This window comes from Leuresthes tenuis, unplaced genomic scaffold (genome assembly GCF_036924035.1).
Source record: "Leuresthes tenuis unplaced genomic scaffold, fLeuTen1.0.hap1 SCAF_19, whole genome shotgun sequence".
Classification (NCBI taxonomy): Eukaryota; Metazoa; Chordata; class Actinopteri; order Atheriniformes; family Atherinopsidae; genus Leuresthes; species Leuresthes tenuis.
The window spans coordinates 16,221,105-16,238,438 of NW_027325373.1; the positions used below are offsets into that span (position 1 = coordinate 16,221,105).

Here is a 17,334-nt window from a genome sequence, read left to right on the forward strand (position 1 = left end):
CCTTTTTTTTAGTTGCATCTATGACAAAAACCAAAGAGAACATAGTCTGACAGACATAAAACAGTATTTTGCTAGAATCTAGATGATTCCCTAAGATCTACTGGATAAAAACTTGGTATATCTCAGCATGGTGTACAGTTTGACCTTAAAATATCTGAGGAAATTGGATAAAAGAAGAAGTGGCAGAGCTAAAAAAAAAAAAAAAAAAAAGAAGCCATTCTAGGTAGGAGAAACAGGGGGAAAAGGCTGAGGTGTGCTATATCACATGAGAATTGGACTGAAAATGGGTGGCAACAGGTCTTATGGAGAGATAAATCCTCCCCAGAGCCTGGACCTCAACATTATTGATGAGTGGGATTAACATGATAAAGAACAGAACCAAAGGCTGGCAACATCCAAAGAAGAGCTTTGAAATGTCCTTCAAGAAGCCTGGAGAACTATGCCTGAAGACTACTTAAAGAAATGAGAAGAAAGCTTGTCTAAAAGGCTTCAAGCTGTGTTGAAGGATACAGATGACTGTACCAAATATTGACATTCAAGCTTGTTTGAACTGTACAAACTCAGTTTTTACCATATATACTGTATTTCCATATAGATTTTCACATGTCTCAACAAACTACCTCACCTATATCCCATTTCCCTGGTAATATTTAAAGGCCCAACCAGTCACAGGGCATCAAACTCACACAGTATCAAATGTGAGATTTGAAGGACTTGGATACAGCACATCAAATGAAAGGATGTCAGGAGAGGAGTCAGAAACATGATGCTGTGAGGAGTAAAAGTTCATGGTCAGTCAGTCTCCAAGGTTAAATCGTAATTAACACTATTTTATCCATATGAGGGATATGGATGCTAATTCAGCTGTGCAGAGACAGTCCTGGACTTGTAGCCCTCTTCATATAAAGAGTAATCATGTCCTGCAGGCATATTAACTTGTATATGGACATTTTCTGGTATTAAGTTAGAGTTACAATGGTCGCAGATTACTGCTCAATATTTATAGGTTTATATTAAATAATTGTATAAGTACCTTAAGCTCCGGACTGGAGGACCCAGTGATGGAGGGGCGGTCGCTCAGGCAACCCCGCCCCGGCACTAATCCCATTGGTGGATCTGGGTGCCAGAGATGGAGGGGTCCTGCTCGCGGGGATCCAGTGATTGGTCGCTCGGCTTATTGTGTGCAGACTGCGCAGCCTGTCCGTTTGAATGTGCAGGGGACTGGAGGGGGATCATTTCCATGGACCATCTGTTTCGCTGGCTCTTCTCTCAACAAAGAAGGACCCAGGATGGTGTTAGTCCATGTTGGATATCTGGTTCTCCCCGTCTTCGGCTCAGTTAGAAATAGAGGTATGACTAGCTCTACGTTCTCTTGACCTTACCCTAACACATTATTTCTCGGCGTTTCTCTCGTCTCTATTAAATGTCCGCGGATGATGTAAACAGAGCTGACACCTGCTAGCTAAAAGGCGACGCAGCGCAGCAGCGAGCGATGGACCCAGCGTTAGCCGTTCTGCTAGCTGCAGCGTCGAGTTAGATTAGCTCAACCGAAACCGTTAAAACGCACTTAACTGAGACTGATGACATTTAATGTCCCAGCAGTCATGGAGTCGTTGTTTTGGGCTGTTTCGGGGCCTGTTAATCGCACCGACCGACTGTAGCTGTCAAATGGGAGCCTTGCTTTTGTTTTATCCTCAGTGGTTAACGCGGTCCTGTCTCCGTTTATCTGCGCTGTTTACTTGCGTTTGCGTTCATTTTTTGCCGTCGCCGCTTGCTGTTATCTTCTTAATAGTAAACTTGGTGAGCCTTAGCTAGAAATATGCTCAAATCTGTTTGAATTTAACATGATTTGGCAAAGCAAACGGCTGTATAAAACAAACAAAAAATGCAGTGTGACAGGCTGTTTTCTTCTTTGTGTGCATGGAGCATGTTGGATTTCCTGCGGGTTTTTTTTTTTTTTGTTGTGTGTTTTTGTTTTTATTTAAGTTAAATTTAGCTAGTTTCAATCAGTGTGTTTCCCCTTTTCAGACTGTAATGGCTTTCATCTTGATAGCAGTATCATAAATTAGCTGTGAATTGCTGGCATTTCTCCAAAACCTTAAAAGAAACCCTCAAATTTCGCTCCAGGTGCTCTTCTAGAGAAAATGTGAACAGCTTAAAAGACGTCGAATTGGGCATAACAACACCAACATCACCCTCAACTGCAGCAGGCTATCTGTGCTGATCATATAATAATAATAGTAGAGGTAATTTGACTTGCATTGTTAAATCTACATGCAGTAGCACCAATGATTTCATTGTGCTTTTATTTGTGTTCTTTTTTCCTGTTCCATAGTATCGAGGCTGGCTCCACATTCCGCATTTCTCAGACCTTTGTCCCCCTCCATTGTGTAGCTAACGATCATCTGCTGCTGTCTGCCGTAGCCTCTGCCTGTTCTCTGCATCTAGCTGTATTGTGAACCCCTTCTTCCTCATTTCCTCTTTCCATCTGAAGACGACATTGGCATTAAAACCGAGTTCCCACTCATACCGTATCCTTCTGTGTAACAGACTAAAGAATAACACTTTCTGTAGAAAACAGTTTGTCTTTATTTAAACTGTCATGTTGCTCTTTAGTGAATAACCCATTGTAGCATTAGACTTTACTACAGACTGTCATTGTGATTCTCCCATTCAGTGTGGATAGACTACATTCTGCTGTAAAATTTCTGTAAAGTGGATACATTTTGACCCTCCTGGATTCGATTACAGCCATGCTTGATCGAACTGTATGATTACTGTCTCCATCCCCTATTTGGAAAGGTGCATTGTATCAGCTTTCGCTTTAATATTGCCATTATCAGTAACCCTGTAATCCTAACATTCACCAGTACCCGTGGTACTGAAATCACAGCTTGTGTGATTTTATTTTCACCTTTAATGATCCACTGTGCCTAAAGTGGCATCCAAACAGCTGGCCATAATACTATCCGTGTGCCAGTACCAAACTTCCCCGTTAACTGAATTGATTTCTCACTAAACTGGTGAGACGCTGTTCTAAGTCATTGCCATTTTGAAAGTAAGCCACGATCGTGCACAGCTCCCTCTCAAATCTTTCCCCCACTACCTCCAGAATGCTATCCATTTTACAGGGATGTGTATATCCTGCACTGCTGTAGAAGTCCTTTTTAGAATCAAAATGTCTTTTATTCTTTGGTTTTGGTTTTCTACCTTATGTTCTTGTATTAGAACCTAATGCATGGTCATTTTATACTTTTGTTTTTCCACATTGAACAGCAGATTCCAATGTAATCTTTGTGTAGAGATGTCCCTGCTGTACTGAAATGTGCTGTAAGCAAACACATCTACTCATTGGATGCTGCTTCTGTTCTGTTAACCCTACAGAGAGCATGGTCAGGCCTTGCCTTCGGTCTTTATTTGCATGGTATTATTATGGTTATATAGGATATATTAGTCTTATTATTATTATTATTATTACTATTATCACACAGTGCCACACACACTAATATTTTCCAATAAAGACTAGTTCTCTTCCTAACCTTCAGTGTGCTTTTTGCTGATTTCCATGTGTTCCCTACCTCCTCCCTCCACACTGTGCTGTCACTAAGACGGTCCCCTCACTCTATATGTGCTCTCATTTTTCAGCTGTCTTTGACAGAGTCTCCTCAAGTTGCTGCTCTGCTTATTTTGGACTAAGGGCAGCTATATCTTTTACCCATTAAAACACGAAGCAGTACATTAATATTTCCTGTTATTTGCTGTCATTCACTCTAATCCATTCACTATAAAACAAAACACTGCCTCCCTCGCATCCACTCATTGGTGTTCATTGGTGTTGAGTTAACATAGGAATCAAATTAAAGGTGGTATGAGCAATACGTGGAATTAATCGTCTGAGGGTATATTATGATCTTACCCAGTAACCCTTCAAGGCATTGATTGACCTTTAAAACCCTAACGTCCTTTGAGGGTCACCCTTCACTCCTCGTGAACAAACAGTGGGCTGCATCCTTCTGTAAATTGTGTTTCTACGCAGTTTTTTTTATTAAATAATAGACGTTGGAGTCTCGTTACAGGAATCGGGTTTAGCAAACATGAGTCATGAATCCTCAGATTGAAAACTGAGTTTTTACTCTCGAGTTAAGGTAAAGAAAGCCATCATTGATGGAGCTTTGAAGCAGTATAAAGTGGCATAAGTGATTCACAATGGTAACAAGTAAATAAAGATTTGGTTTAATCTCATTTGAGTTAATGAAATGTGAACTTGTGCCAAAAGAAAAAAAAAAACAAGTAAACAGGCTTTAATTAAATCCACTTTTCCTCATTTGAATTTCCAAACAAGATGCATGATAAAGCTGTAATCCAATCTTCTGCGTAGTTGACTTTTTAAAAATCTGTTTATTTATAACCTGTCCATCGTGTAGCGCAGCTCTCACCCCATGACACCGGAGACTGAGGCCCTCTGATCGTGCAAAGGATAAAGCAGGAATAGAAAATTGATGCAAGACCATTTTATCTGTAAACTGACATGAGAAAATGCACGTGGCAGAGGCTGGATATAGAAATGTGAATCTTAACAGTTAAGATAGCTGACCTATGAACCTATGATTGTGAAGTCACACTCTGGTGTACTAATGAAGAATTTCCCGATTCCCTGCTAAAGAGTGCCTCGAGTAAAACTGAAACATTTTTAGGAGTTTATTTACCACTCAAAGTCTCGCTGGAAAAAATTGAGATAGTGAAATTTCACCATCTCTCAATATCTCAATATAAGACAGTTATTACCGCTGTAATGTCTTGGTGCAGCTGCTTTAAGGAGCCAGGTAACTTGGTACAAAACCAAAAAAATACATATTTTTCCTTTATCTTATGTTTAAACTGTTCCTACAAAGCCATTTTTCTGAAGCAGAATCAGTCCAAAGCCATGCATTTTGACTACAGCAATAGTTTTACATCCTGTTAATGACTAGTCAGCACTTTCTAAACTAAGCTTTTACAAAATTCAGCATGTAATTTGGATTGTATCTTCATTTTTTTGCATATGACTTCCTTTATGCGACCGGGCAAAAACCCTTCTTCTGCATCGTGCTCGTTGGTTGTCATGATTCCTGTTCACATCTGACTGACACCTGGTTGCCACTGGGAAGTTTAGGTTTGGAGCCAACCTCCTTTTAACTGAAACGCTGTCGATTTTTGTATTCCGAACGAGTCCCACACTGTTTCCCTGCATGCAGACGATTTTATTACAGGATCCATGGCTTAATTTTCCTCATGAAAATACATGCAGCCTGTTTGCATAGCACCACCACTGGAAACAAAGAGACAACCTGACCCACCTAAGAACTTATATAAACTGCAATAATGATCATTTAGTAAACCGAAGTGTAAAAATGTTGAGGTTGCAGGGGAGATTACGCATGAGACTATTGTCTGCGAAACTGTCATCTGTCATTGTTACACTTCAGATTTTCTACGGGTGCAACAAGCAACAGATCTATCTCATCAAGCGCTTCTTGGTAATTGGCGGAACAGACCATAGCACATTTATAAATAAACTCCTCAGTAACAAAACAGAAGGCTGCTGCTAGCAGTTTTGTCATGTGAGAATAAATGCATGCATTGTCAAGTCGTGTATTATCCATAATTAAGCCCAATCAGACGCCCATTACAAGTGTGGATAAGGTCCTGGTTTGTCTAGTGTTTTTAACATTAAGTAATATAACATTTATTAAGAGACTTGGAGGTCACCGTTTTTGTGTATAACCTGTATTTCATGTTAAGGTGTCTACAAATATTCTTTCATTATACAATGTTCATATTAAGTTCTCCTTCTTCGTTTTAAACAATTAAATGTGGTGTCCACCTTCAGTTGAGAAACAGCAGTAAAAGCTTCTTGAAGTGTGAAATCAGGAACAATCGTCACATTTTGATGCAAACATTTCTAAGTATAAACTCAAGAAATGGAAAGAGTTAAAGTTTGAATCTCACTGCTGTCTGACTTCAACCATTTGAGCCTTGCATCTGTTCTGAAATAGTCCGAGTTATTCATGTGGGGATAGGAAAGGAGCGCCTGAGATGCAGTCCTGTGTGCTCGGCACATTTCTCCAACAACTACCGCAACAGATTTTTAAATAACTCAGCAGCTGTAATGCATATGTTCCTCTTCCAGTGGCCGGACTGGTTCTGACACAACCCTGTCTTTATTTATTCACGTCACATAAGTTAGGTCAGCTGGCAAGTTTGTAAATGTAAGCAGGTTTTCAGTCCAGCTTGTGCCTGGGAGCATGTTGGTCAGTGAAATATCGGCAGTTGGGGTGATGATAATGTGTCACATGACGGATGGAAGATCGCTGGACGGGCACAGAACAGGATTAAGTTAGAGGCGAGGTGTGATTTGTGAAACTGCAGTGATGGAAGCTGGTGGCGGTGAGGGAGGATCCATGTCAGACTGCTGCAGTCGCAGGGGGGCGGGGCCTCTGGGCTGTCATTCACACAGGGAGACCATGCCGCAGCCACACCATGGGGGAGGGGATGCCTGTGCAGCAGCTCATGGGCAAGGAGAAGTAGATTGTGTGTGTAGATGGGTGGGAGTCTGTTCTGCACCAAACGGGCCTATTCTGTCTGTTAACTCAAAGCAGAGATGTCACAGTAACGTCAGAGGAGTTAGTGCTGGCAACTCTGCAGTACGTGAAATATTAATGCAGCTGTTAAAGCTATGGAAAAAATTCAAGGCAAATGATTTGATATTTAAGATAAACTTCACACAGATTCCAGCCCTACCAGGTCACAGGCTTCATACGAAACTGATGTACAACAACCGTTAACCAATCCAAACCACCACACTGCCATTTCTGCTCTACTTCCTCAGCCAAATGTCGTTTTCAGTTTGCTCATGGCTCTCTGGGTTCGCTGGCTTCTTATGTCCCCAGGCTGCATGCGACGAAGCACAGCCATGCAAATCTGTCAGCAATAATGAAAGGAACAGTTTGACATTTTGGGACACTTGCTTATTTGTTCTGCTTATTTGGTTTGTGTCACTTTATTTTCCATCTCTGAATGTAAGGTGAGATATAGAAACAGCTTAGCTTAGCAAAACACAAAGACTGAACAAAAGTAACAGATTAAGCCTGACTTCACCTCTAAATCTCACTAATTATTAAGCTATTGTCTTGTTTGTTTAGCCTATTAAGAAGTCCTGAACTTAATATTCACCATTTGATTTAAAGTAATACCTAATTGGAGTCTCATCTGCTTTTACAATTTTCCTTTTGTATAGATGAAACAAAAGAGATTGTGTTGACTGGCAAACTCTTCATCGACAGATCACTGAGCCAGTTTCAGAATGAAAAGAAGAAAGTGATGTAACTAAACATGCGATATGAAAAGAAAACAACAGCAAAGATGCGAAGTAACAACATGAAACAAAGTCACAATGTTTCTGACACTTATCTGTTATCTTGGTCATTTTGTAAGGTTACATGAATATAAATGGCTGAATTGATTCATTTAGTAGCAAGATGTGACATAAACTGGTGACACGAAGATGCATAAAGTTGCACCAAAGAGATGTAAAAGAAAGAAATTTGAAACAAAAACAATCACAAAGTGATGCAAAAAAAGACCATCGTGATCATCAAATGTTCTCACTGAGATGCAAAATGACCACAAAATGTCTAACATTAAACAAAAAAATGTCCATAAAGAGGTACAAACTGATGCAAAACATTCACAAGACCCAGCAGGACACAGAAAACAAACACAATCTGTATGTTTGTCATTATTTTATGCGTTTTACTGCATGTCTTGATCCTTAGTAGAGCCATTTTCCTGTGCCCAGGGGACTGTCCTCTCATAATATGTCCATGATTGTTTCCTGTGTTTGTGTCAAACTAACCTGTAGGTTGGAACAATGCTCACATCACTTTCCTTCTCTAGCTACTGTATAATCACATTCTACACAATGTTGAGCGATTGCGTTTGAAAAATACTAAATATTAGATGCACTTGTGTGTGAGGGATGTTTTCTACCTCACATGACATCTATTACCCCACAGATCAACTAATAAGCACATCCTCCCTCTTGCTCACATTAGGTGTAATGTGTCACTCCTTATTACCACTAAGCTGATTAGCACGGCCTGATTGAGCTTGAAACTGTTCAAATCTCTTTTATGGACTCCACTTATTGGTGTTGGCCATGCAAAGACACAGTATTTTGCCGTGCAGAAAGCATCCTCCAGACGCTGCTGGTCCACAAGGCTCGAGGGCTGTCATGGAATGGAAGGTTAAGTAGCAATTCTTTGTCTTCACCTCACGTTCCCTCCAGCCCTCATTTCTCTGCACTGAGAGGAATTTGTATTGATCGTGTTGAGCAAATCAACACTGAGGTGATTTAGCGGTCCGTTCATACAACCTCATGTCTTCTCGGTATCTGATATGAAGGGCAGGAGAGGGTCAAAACTGAATCATTTTTTGAGCAAACTCTGTCTCTCATGGTGCCTCACTATTATCAGACTCTTGATGAGAAATGTTCAGTTTAACGTCCCTTGAAAAAGTTCACAAATAATAGAGCAAAAACCCATTAAGTCAACTAGCGGTGGACTGCTAATGAGCACTGTTTTTGGAAACTCCCCAGGCTGTTAGTGGGGATATGTCTTTCTTGATGGCAAGTGAAGAGACAGCACATTGGATCTGGATGTTGCTCCACAGTGGTCAGAGTGTCTTTGTGTCTTTGTCTGTGTCATCCATTTGCTCTTCTGTCTGTTGTGTCTTTTCACATCCTGTGTGTTTTTCTCATTTTTGTGGGATTTGTATGTTTTATGTTGTCTGGTGCCTCTCTCTGTCTGAACGAACACAGGCCTTTCTGGCCCAGTAGTGATCTTCTACCTTTATTTCCAGGAGCGCACTTCAGCAGGCATCAGCACAGCCATGCTACCTCCTGCCGACACTTTCACCTGGGCGCTCCCCAGGCACCCATCTCAGCCGAGTTCTCTCTCGGACACGCCAGCCAGTCCCCGCAGACAGGCCTGGCAGCCCACCTGCCCCCCACACACCACCCAACCCTCACTGCCCTGCCCGCACCCCCTCAGTTTCAGGATGTGCCGGGGCCTTCATTCCTACCTCAGGCCTTACACCAGCAATACCTCATCCAGCAGCAGCTCCTTGAAGCACAGCACCGCAGGATTCTCCCACACTCTAGGTAGGAATGATTCTACATACAAATACGGATAGATACACATGAAACAAAACTAAACACTTTGTCTCCATGTAATTGCAGAAGAACCCAGGAGCGTATTCCCCTGAACCCACACCGACTTCGTTCAGGTTACGAATACTCACCTCCCCTCCATGTTCCCCAGCCAATGACACAGCAGCCACGGTATCTGGCCGAAGGCACCGACTGGTGAGTCTCTGCTTGAGATTAATGAGACTCCTGCAAAGTTGAGAAATGATCCTGCCTGTATATCTCTGCATCCATCTGTCAGTCTTGCACGCTGCCTGGCATAAGTAATAATCCCGTTTTTTGTCACATGCCTGTCTTTCTTCAGGGATCTCAGTGTAGATGCTGGTCTTCCTCATCAGTACCAGCTCCAGCAGCTTCCGCAGCACTATCAGCATTACCTGGCCTCTCCTCGAATGCACCACTTTCCCAGGAACACGTCGTCCGCACAAGTGGTACTGTGTTTTATTCAGTTGTATCTGTGCAGAGTATCTGTGTTTTATTTTTATTTATCAAACTCCTCTTTTAGGTGTGTGGTTTTTTTGTTGATACCTTGATACATTCATTAAGTATAATGTACAGTGGCCCCAAGGGGCAAAAAAGACAACCAATTAAAGTGAAACAATCAGAGAAGAAGAGGAGTACAACATTCTATGAAATACAACCAAACACCCAGGAAGAGGAAGTGAACCCAGGATTAACGCTGCTAAAATATGCTAATTTTTTCTTTTGTTGTTTTACCAGGTTGTCCATGAAATCAGAAACTACCCATACCCCCAGCTCCATCTGTTGGCACTGCAAAGTCTGAATCCTTCGAGGCATGCCACGGCTGTGCGGGAAAGTTATGAGGTAAACCTGTCTGTGCTTATTTTTAATAAACTTCCTTCTCCTGCGACACCGTGCCATTTCACTAGCATTTAACTCTGCTCAAGGTAGTTATTAGTAGCTCTCAAGCTTTGAACGTCCTGATTTTCATAACCTGCTTGAGTTTGTGGAATTTAAAAGTGTGTTTCTAGTTTTTAAGTACTTGTTTCTTGACTTTGAAAATAAAAATGAACAACGCAATCTTAATGTTATGTTAGTTTAGCTGTTCTGTTTTTAGCACCCTGACATTCAACTGAACATCAATTTTTTATACAGGAGCTGTTGCAGCTGGAGGACCGGCTGGGGAGTGTCAGCAGAGGAGCTGTTCAGACAACTATAGAGAGATTCACCTTTCCTCACAAATATAAGAAGGTAGGTCTGATTCCATGGCAGAATGTTAGACAGATATGTTGGTTCATAGTGCTAAATGTTGTAGTTTCACAATAAAGACTCAAAAATTGCACAATTACCAATTTTTTCTGACTCAACTCACTAGTGTTCATTTGGCCACACATGAAGGAGGCAATGGTAAAAGTGCTAATCAATAGACCTTTATACAAGAAACTGCTAAGTCTAGATTTGTCCTGTACAATTATTTTTCCACCCCACCGCTGCTTGTGATCACTTACTTTTCTAAGGCACTGTCATCCCCAAATAGTTAGGGTTAAGAGTTAAAAGTACACGGTTAGAGTTAGAATGCATGTACATAGCTAGGTTTGGATGTTACAAAATGCATGGTTGGACAGTTAGAAAAATCTAAATGCTGAAGGCAAAATGATTTTACTACTAACAGTTCAGAGATATGTTCCCATTAATTTACAACTATGGATTATAACTCTATAAGTCTCAGGCATGTGAAGAAACATATTACACATTGTCTGGTGAGTCTGGGCTGTTGAGAGCTACACACAACATATAGAACGTTTTCGGCTTTTCTTACTCTATCTTTTGTCTCTTTGTCATCTTACCTGCCAACAGAGAAAGCCTTTGCAGCTGAAGATTGGGGAGGAAGAGGAAACAGATGTAGATGAGAAGTGTACTATCTGTTTGTCCATGTTGGAGGACGGAGAGGACGTCAGGTGAGAAACAGCCCCAAAAACCACCAAAAATAGTTGGAAAATATCTTTATTCACTTTATTTGTGACTCTGAGATAAATAAGAAGATGTTCACCTCAGTTGGTTAGCTCTGCTTTACTTGAATAATTCAAATCTTGTAGCCAAATGGTGACAACTTTAACAATTAGGACATGATACCTTAGATGACCAAGTGCTAAAGTAACAGTTTCATTTGTTTTCAGAGGAATATATATGTGCTTTTGGCAGCTGCTAGGCAGCTAGAAGATAGCTCTGGATGTTACTGGTCATGGCCAAGAAATATGGTGCTTCTCAATGTCAAGGATGCTTCCATGGAACGATGGGTTCTTTTAAGTCCTGTCCTAATTAAGGTTGGAAAGAGCACGTATTTGCATTTAGAAAGCAGATAATGGAACAGTCCTAACAAGCGGGCATCTGTCAAGGCAACAGTCCCATCATCAATTACATCCCGAACACACAAAACAGCTGAAAAACTGACATGGTTGATTAATAGTTTGTTGCTGCTAGCTCTCCCTTTAACAGCCATTTCTACTGGCAATTTATACTTGTGCTGTACTTTGATGGAATACATTACAATGCTAACAACTTTGCCATGAATATGGTGAAGACAAAAAATGTATGAGCATCATTCATCAACCTTGGTCATCTGTCTGCGCTGTCTTTGCTGTGCAAAAAGGACTGTGGGTGCTTTTAGATCACTAAAGATCCACTGAAACCTTACTGAAATTTCATCCTCATCCCAGAAACATGGCTTTTAAGGATCCTTTAAGGAGGCTGATAATAACGGACAGTCCAATTGTTAAACCCCTGTTTATTTACACTATGCTTGTCTTTTTTTTGTTGTTGATTTAACAAACATGCTACTTCATGAGCTTTAGAACAAGAGAATGAAAGAGAGATGAAAACGTGGTAATTTATTTAATTGAGGACAATGCTCAAATATTACATTTCTGCCACATATGAACTCTTGCTTTCGAAATCTGGTGTGAACTAGATGCAGCAGAAACTGAAGCTGGAAACTGTTGATCAGTGCTGCACATCAGCTTGGAGGAATTTTAGCTCTTTCCTCTGCACAGAAAAACACAGCAACACACTGCAAAACAGTAACTTCATCCTTCTATAACCATCCTTTCATTGAACAAGTTTGCATGGTCCACTTGCTGTTTATTTCATGGATAGATTTCCTAACATTTTCCTTTGTATTTAAAAGGTATGAATTATTTGTGTCACCTGCAATGAAAGGTTGCTGTGGTCCAGATGCAGAAAAACAGGCTCAAATCATAGAATTACTAAAAGGTTTTATGGATGGAATACAGTTTGATTGCAGTGTTTTTCTTTTTCTTGACGCAATGCTTCTCATTTAAACCAAAAACTTCTATTTTTGCTTCATTCATTCACAGAATATTTTGGACAGCAGTGTTCTTTGCAGGCAGCAGTGTTTTTCTCCTTGCAGTCCTGCCATGTGAACCATTGCTGTTCAGTGTTCTTCTAATGAACGACTCAATAACATTAGACAACATGAGAGATGCTTTAGTTGCTTAGGAGTTAGTCTTTGGGTTATTTTGTGATGCTGCAAACTATTACACACTTCACTCTTTGAGGAATTTTTGCTGGTCAACCACTGCTGGTGAGGGTAACATTGGTTTTGAATTTCCTTCATTTGTACATTTGATTAACTGTGAATTGGTGGAGTCCAGACTCTTTAGGGTTTGTTGTGTTAAAAGGATTACTATTTTCTTTTTTACCTAATTTTAATGTCACCTTCAAATCAAGTGCTATTTCTAGAGAATCACAAACGTTGTTGTATCATTATCTCAGTGTTTAATCTTCATCTACTTCGGGGACTTGTGTGAAAATTGCAATATTTTCGGTCATATTTATTCAGAAGTATATCAAATTCTACAAACTTCGAAGCACTGCGGTAAGTATATTATTCCCAGAGCTTGGATCTGTTCCTTGAATTATTGTGCTCATTGGTGTGAATGTACATTTCAAATCAAGTTGGGCAGAGAATTTTAGGAACTGCACTCTGGGATGAAGAAAGAGGGACGGCTGACAGGGTATAGAGCCTCAGCTGTCTAAGAGCCTGAGAGACTGATGGCTCAACAGAAGTCACCTCTACATGCCTGAATGAACAAAATTAACTCTCCCCTGTGTCAGAAGTTCTTACTAAACACTTAACTGTATGATCTGAGAGAGTCACGAATGCAAATGAATGAGTGACCCCATGTTCTTCTGTTTCTCTGTCCTCTAGGAGATTGCCCTGCATGCACCTCTTCCACCAGGGATGTGTGGACCAATGGCTGGCCACCAGCAGGAAGTGTCCGATCTGTCGGGTTGACATCGAAACACAGCTGAATCCTGACAGCTGATGAGATTCGACTCCTTGTGATTTAACCACCCTTGTGTGGTTCTTTTTTTCTTCCACCCCGGCTTGCCGGCCCTCCCCCCCCCCACTTCTTGTTGGGTGCTTTGCCAAATGTCTCCAGACTTCATGTGACATCACAACCCTTCTGACTCACGCTTTACTGAGCCAAGCCAGGACTGCATGAGAGGCCGCATAGGACTCTCTTTAAATAGAAGCACATCCCTCTGGAAGCAAAAGACACGCAAACGCACACACACACACACACACACACACACACACACATACACTCATGTACACAGGGTTTACTTGTAGCTTGCTGGTTGTAAGTGGGGTGTTGTTGCTGTTGTGGTGTTGTACTATAGGTAGCCACGGGTTGTGTAGCATGTCCTCAAAGCCATGACTTAATGTCCTGACAGTGGAAAAACATAATCCCACACTGAGCTGGCTGCTTTTCTCTCTTTTCTCTGCCTCTTTCTATATACACACATATAAATGAATATATATATTTCTCTCTTTTCAAACATTCAATCAAATTAATATCCTGCCACACGAGAAAGCTTAACAGAAACTAAATGCTCTGAGGTTATGTTTACCTAAAGATCATTTGTGGTCATAGTAGAGTAGCAGTGGTTAATAAGCGATGTCTGGTGCACTGTCGCCTTCTTAGGGCCAAGCACCAGCTAGCTTAGTGTTTTGATCCAATCATACAGCTTTGACATTTTGCAATACAGGTGTACTTACCTTGGGTTGGTGTCATGTGAGTAGGTCTCTTTAACTGTGGAAACAAAACCTGGTGATTGAGTCATTTTGTGTTTGAAAATTGAAAATAGGTAGAAAGGTAGAAAGTTTTTTAAATTTTTTTTTTTTTTTTTACCAAAATGCATTTTGTTGCAGTGTAGCTTGAATCTGCACACATGCTTCGTGTGTGTGTGCTTTGCCCTGCAGCGTGTGACTTCAAGAATGTGTTTAACAAACATGTGGATGTGGATCATGCAAATGTGAGTGTGCTTCAGGAGATTTGAACTCATTGTAGGTAAATAGCATGGTCACTGGAGTGCTTGCATAACATAAAGCCAAAAAATGTTTAAAAAAAAAGAAAAAGAAAAAGAGGGGATGGAATAAAAAAGGAAGCTTATCATGCACTGCAGAACGAGGTGGGAGGATTTAGCTGACCTTGTACCTGCAGTTTCATCTGGCGCAGGGCCAGTGGCAGAACAGAGTGTACTAAAAATGCATGTTTCATAGTTTGGCTTGGGCTGCCAGATTTGGTAGCGTTACTTCCGTTTAAAATGGTAAAAAGACGCCTGTGCATGACTTTGCTAATCTGAGCTCTGACTATCTTCTCAATACTAACAGACAAACAAACAAAAAAAGTCAGTCAGTGGTTGCTTTCCTCTGACTCGTAGCGTGTTCATCCTGTCCCCTTCAGTGGAAACTATGGGATCCTCTTGATGTTTACCTTATTGCCTAATAAGCAAGCACATGTGACAATAGTTAGAGCAACAAGTTTTTCCTTGGTATTGCATTTGCATTGGTTTATATTTGGGTATAGATTCATGCAGTGTTCCAGCTGGGAGAGGAGCTTTTGCGTATTGATCTTGTGTATTTGTGTGACAGACCTCCCCTCGTGGTTGCTATGCTGGTTGCTATGCTGTACTGCTAGAACATGTAGAACGTGATGCGACGGAGGCAGCCTCCCTCTCACAGTGCACACAGACATGAGACGACACAACAGAAGGGAAATATTCAGGCTGTTAAAGCGAGTCGACTCCTTCACTCACTCGCCACTTTCTTTTCTTTTCTTTTTTTATCTTTTAGTTCCACAGAGCTGTGTGTGTAAGGATGCCTTTAGGACCCTCACTGTCCTATGCACTGTGATAGTAAAGGATAAGACTTTCTGATTACTTCTCCCTGTCTTGTGCACTGCCAGTGTTGACACTGCCTCTTCCTGTAGTGGAGTCATCTGTGATGAAGTTTTCATAGTTTACACAGGGTGTTGTCAGTTGAGATGCCTTAAGTATTTAACAATCATAATTTATGACTAACTGTAGATATCGTGGGTATGTATTTAATTTTATATTATTTTTTTTTTGGGAGCAACTGAATCATAATTTATTTATTTAGAAATAACACAAAATGCTATGAAAAAAAAAAACAATTACCTCATTTTTGCATTGTTTTAAATGGGAATGCTTTGCATGCAGATGTACTTTTTGAACACTAAAAGGAAAAACAAGGTTAGCCCTGCTGTTTGATCTCCACAAGCTGGCCGTGCAATGTTTACTGTCCAAAACTGAGCTACAAAGCCTGCTCTCTCCGTTTCAATCTCTCATGTGGTGCTGTGGATCTTAGTTACATTCCATTCAATGCAATTTCTCTGATCCCCCATGCTGTGATGTAGTGGACAAACTGCAATGAAGTGAACTGGTCTTTAATTTATTACTTTTTTTCTGTTTGTTTTGCACTCACCTGTTTAAATATGGGAACCCTCTCACTGGCAAAAAAAAAGGTAGTTTAGATGATTTAACTGGCTTTTATTCTTTATGCTCTGCTTCTCTCAGCTCACTGTGGGTCTTAATGAAGCATGTTTCTTCACTTTTGTATCTTTCTTTGATTTCCGACTCTCTGGTGCGTCTCTTCAGTTCTTTTTCCAAAATAGTTTGTGGACATAAGCATCACAAGTGCCTCACTGTAAGTGTTAGGAGATGTTTCCCTTGTACTCAAACCACTAACAACAATCAATTCCTAAAGCCACCATGCCTTTTTGGTTGCATAATTAATCAAACGAACGATACGTGCAGGAGCCAAGACAACATTTGACAAGTGAAAGCCATTCTACTCAAAATTTCAAAGTCAAACTGTTCAAAACAGCTGCTTGTTTGTTAGTGATGCATCACATATTTTGGAAATAGTTCTGACCACGAAGAGGCATGTTTCACTGTGTGCTTTCCAAACACTACAGTAATCATTCTCCAGTTGATTTCAGTCTGTTTCTCCTCTACTTTCCATCTCTGTTCGATTTTACCGTCCGTCCCTCCTACTCTATTTCCTCTCACAGTCCAAAAGGAAGACAAGGAATATAAAGCACAACTTTTTCTAAAAATGCATGTTTTCTCAGGTGCCAGTGTATTTGCAATGGTTCAGTAATATATGGTGAACACATGCACACACACGCGTATATATATATATATATAAATATATATATATACATACATATGTGCGTGTGTGTGTGTATATATATCTACAGTATATATACAAAGAATATAAATGATAAAAAAAGAAATACATTTCGTTGCTGCTTGAATCTGAAAAACAAAACTGAAGAGAAAATATGCCAAAAAGTGCCAGTGAAAGGGCTGCCAACATTCTTGTATGAAATCTGCTGTTTAGCTGTGACTGCGCGATGTTTTTCAATATAGGATATTTTATCTGAAAATAGAACTATTTATCATTAATATTAAAGCAATAGCGCATTAACGGTGATGAGTGTGTTGATGAAGAAATGAGTGAGCGTATAATGGATAAATGTTAGATTCACATTTGGTGGAATTTTGTACTTTATTTATTATTCCTACTAATAATAATGATCACAAAAGTTGCATTGCTAAACCCAAACTCTTCTGTTTTATTTTTTTTTTAAATTTTGATTTTATTCCATGGCTTGTATATTATCCTTTTTTATGTGCTCTTTTTGTAATAAACTGGATTAAATGCAAAAGTTCTTGTTTTTGTGTTATCTTTGTTTTAGGTGTCCTCAAAAAAATCATCAAAAAGCTAAATGGAAAAT

At 40.3% G+C, this 17,334-nt stretch overlaps 2 protein-coding genes across 2 annotated transcripts in view; both read left to right on the forward strand.

The window, feature by feature from the left end:
• Nucleotides 1-17,334, forward strand: part of ark2n (arkadia (rnf111) N-terminal like PKA signaling regulator 2n) — a 111,118-nt gene that overhangs the window by 14,257 nt on the left and 79,527 nt on the right. The gene's annotated exons all lie outside the window — the stretch shown is intronic.
• On the forward strand, nt 1,175-17,227 carry ark2ca (arkadia (RNF111) C-terminal like ring finger ubiquitin ligase 2Ca). The gene is made up of 8 exons (XM_072372494.1): nt 1,175-1,350; nt 8,899-9,199; nt 9,278-9,403; nt 9,549-9,675; nt 9,965-10,069; nt 10,361-10,456; nt 11,063-11,163; nt 13,434-17,227. The coding sequence occupies exons 1-8, from the start codon at nt 1,290-1,292 to the stop codon at nt 13,549-13,551; spliced, it is 1,035 nt and encodes a 344-aa protein (XP_072228595.1). The 5' UTR covers nt 1,175-1,289; the 3' UTR covers nt 13,552-17,227.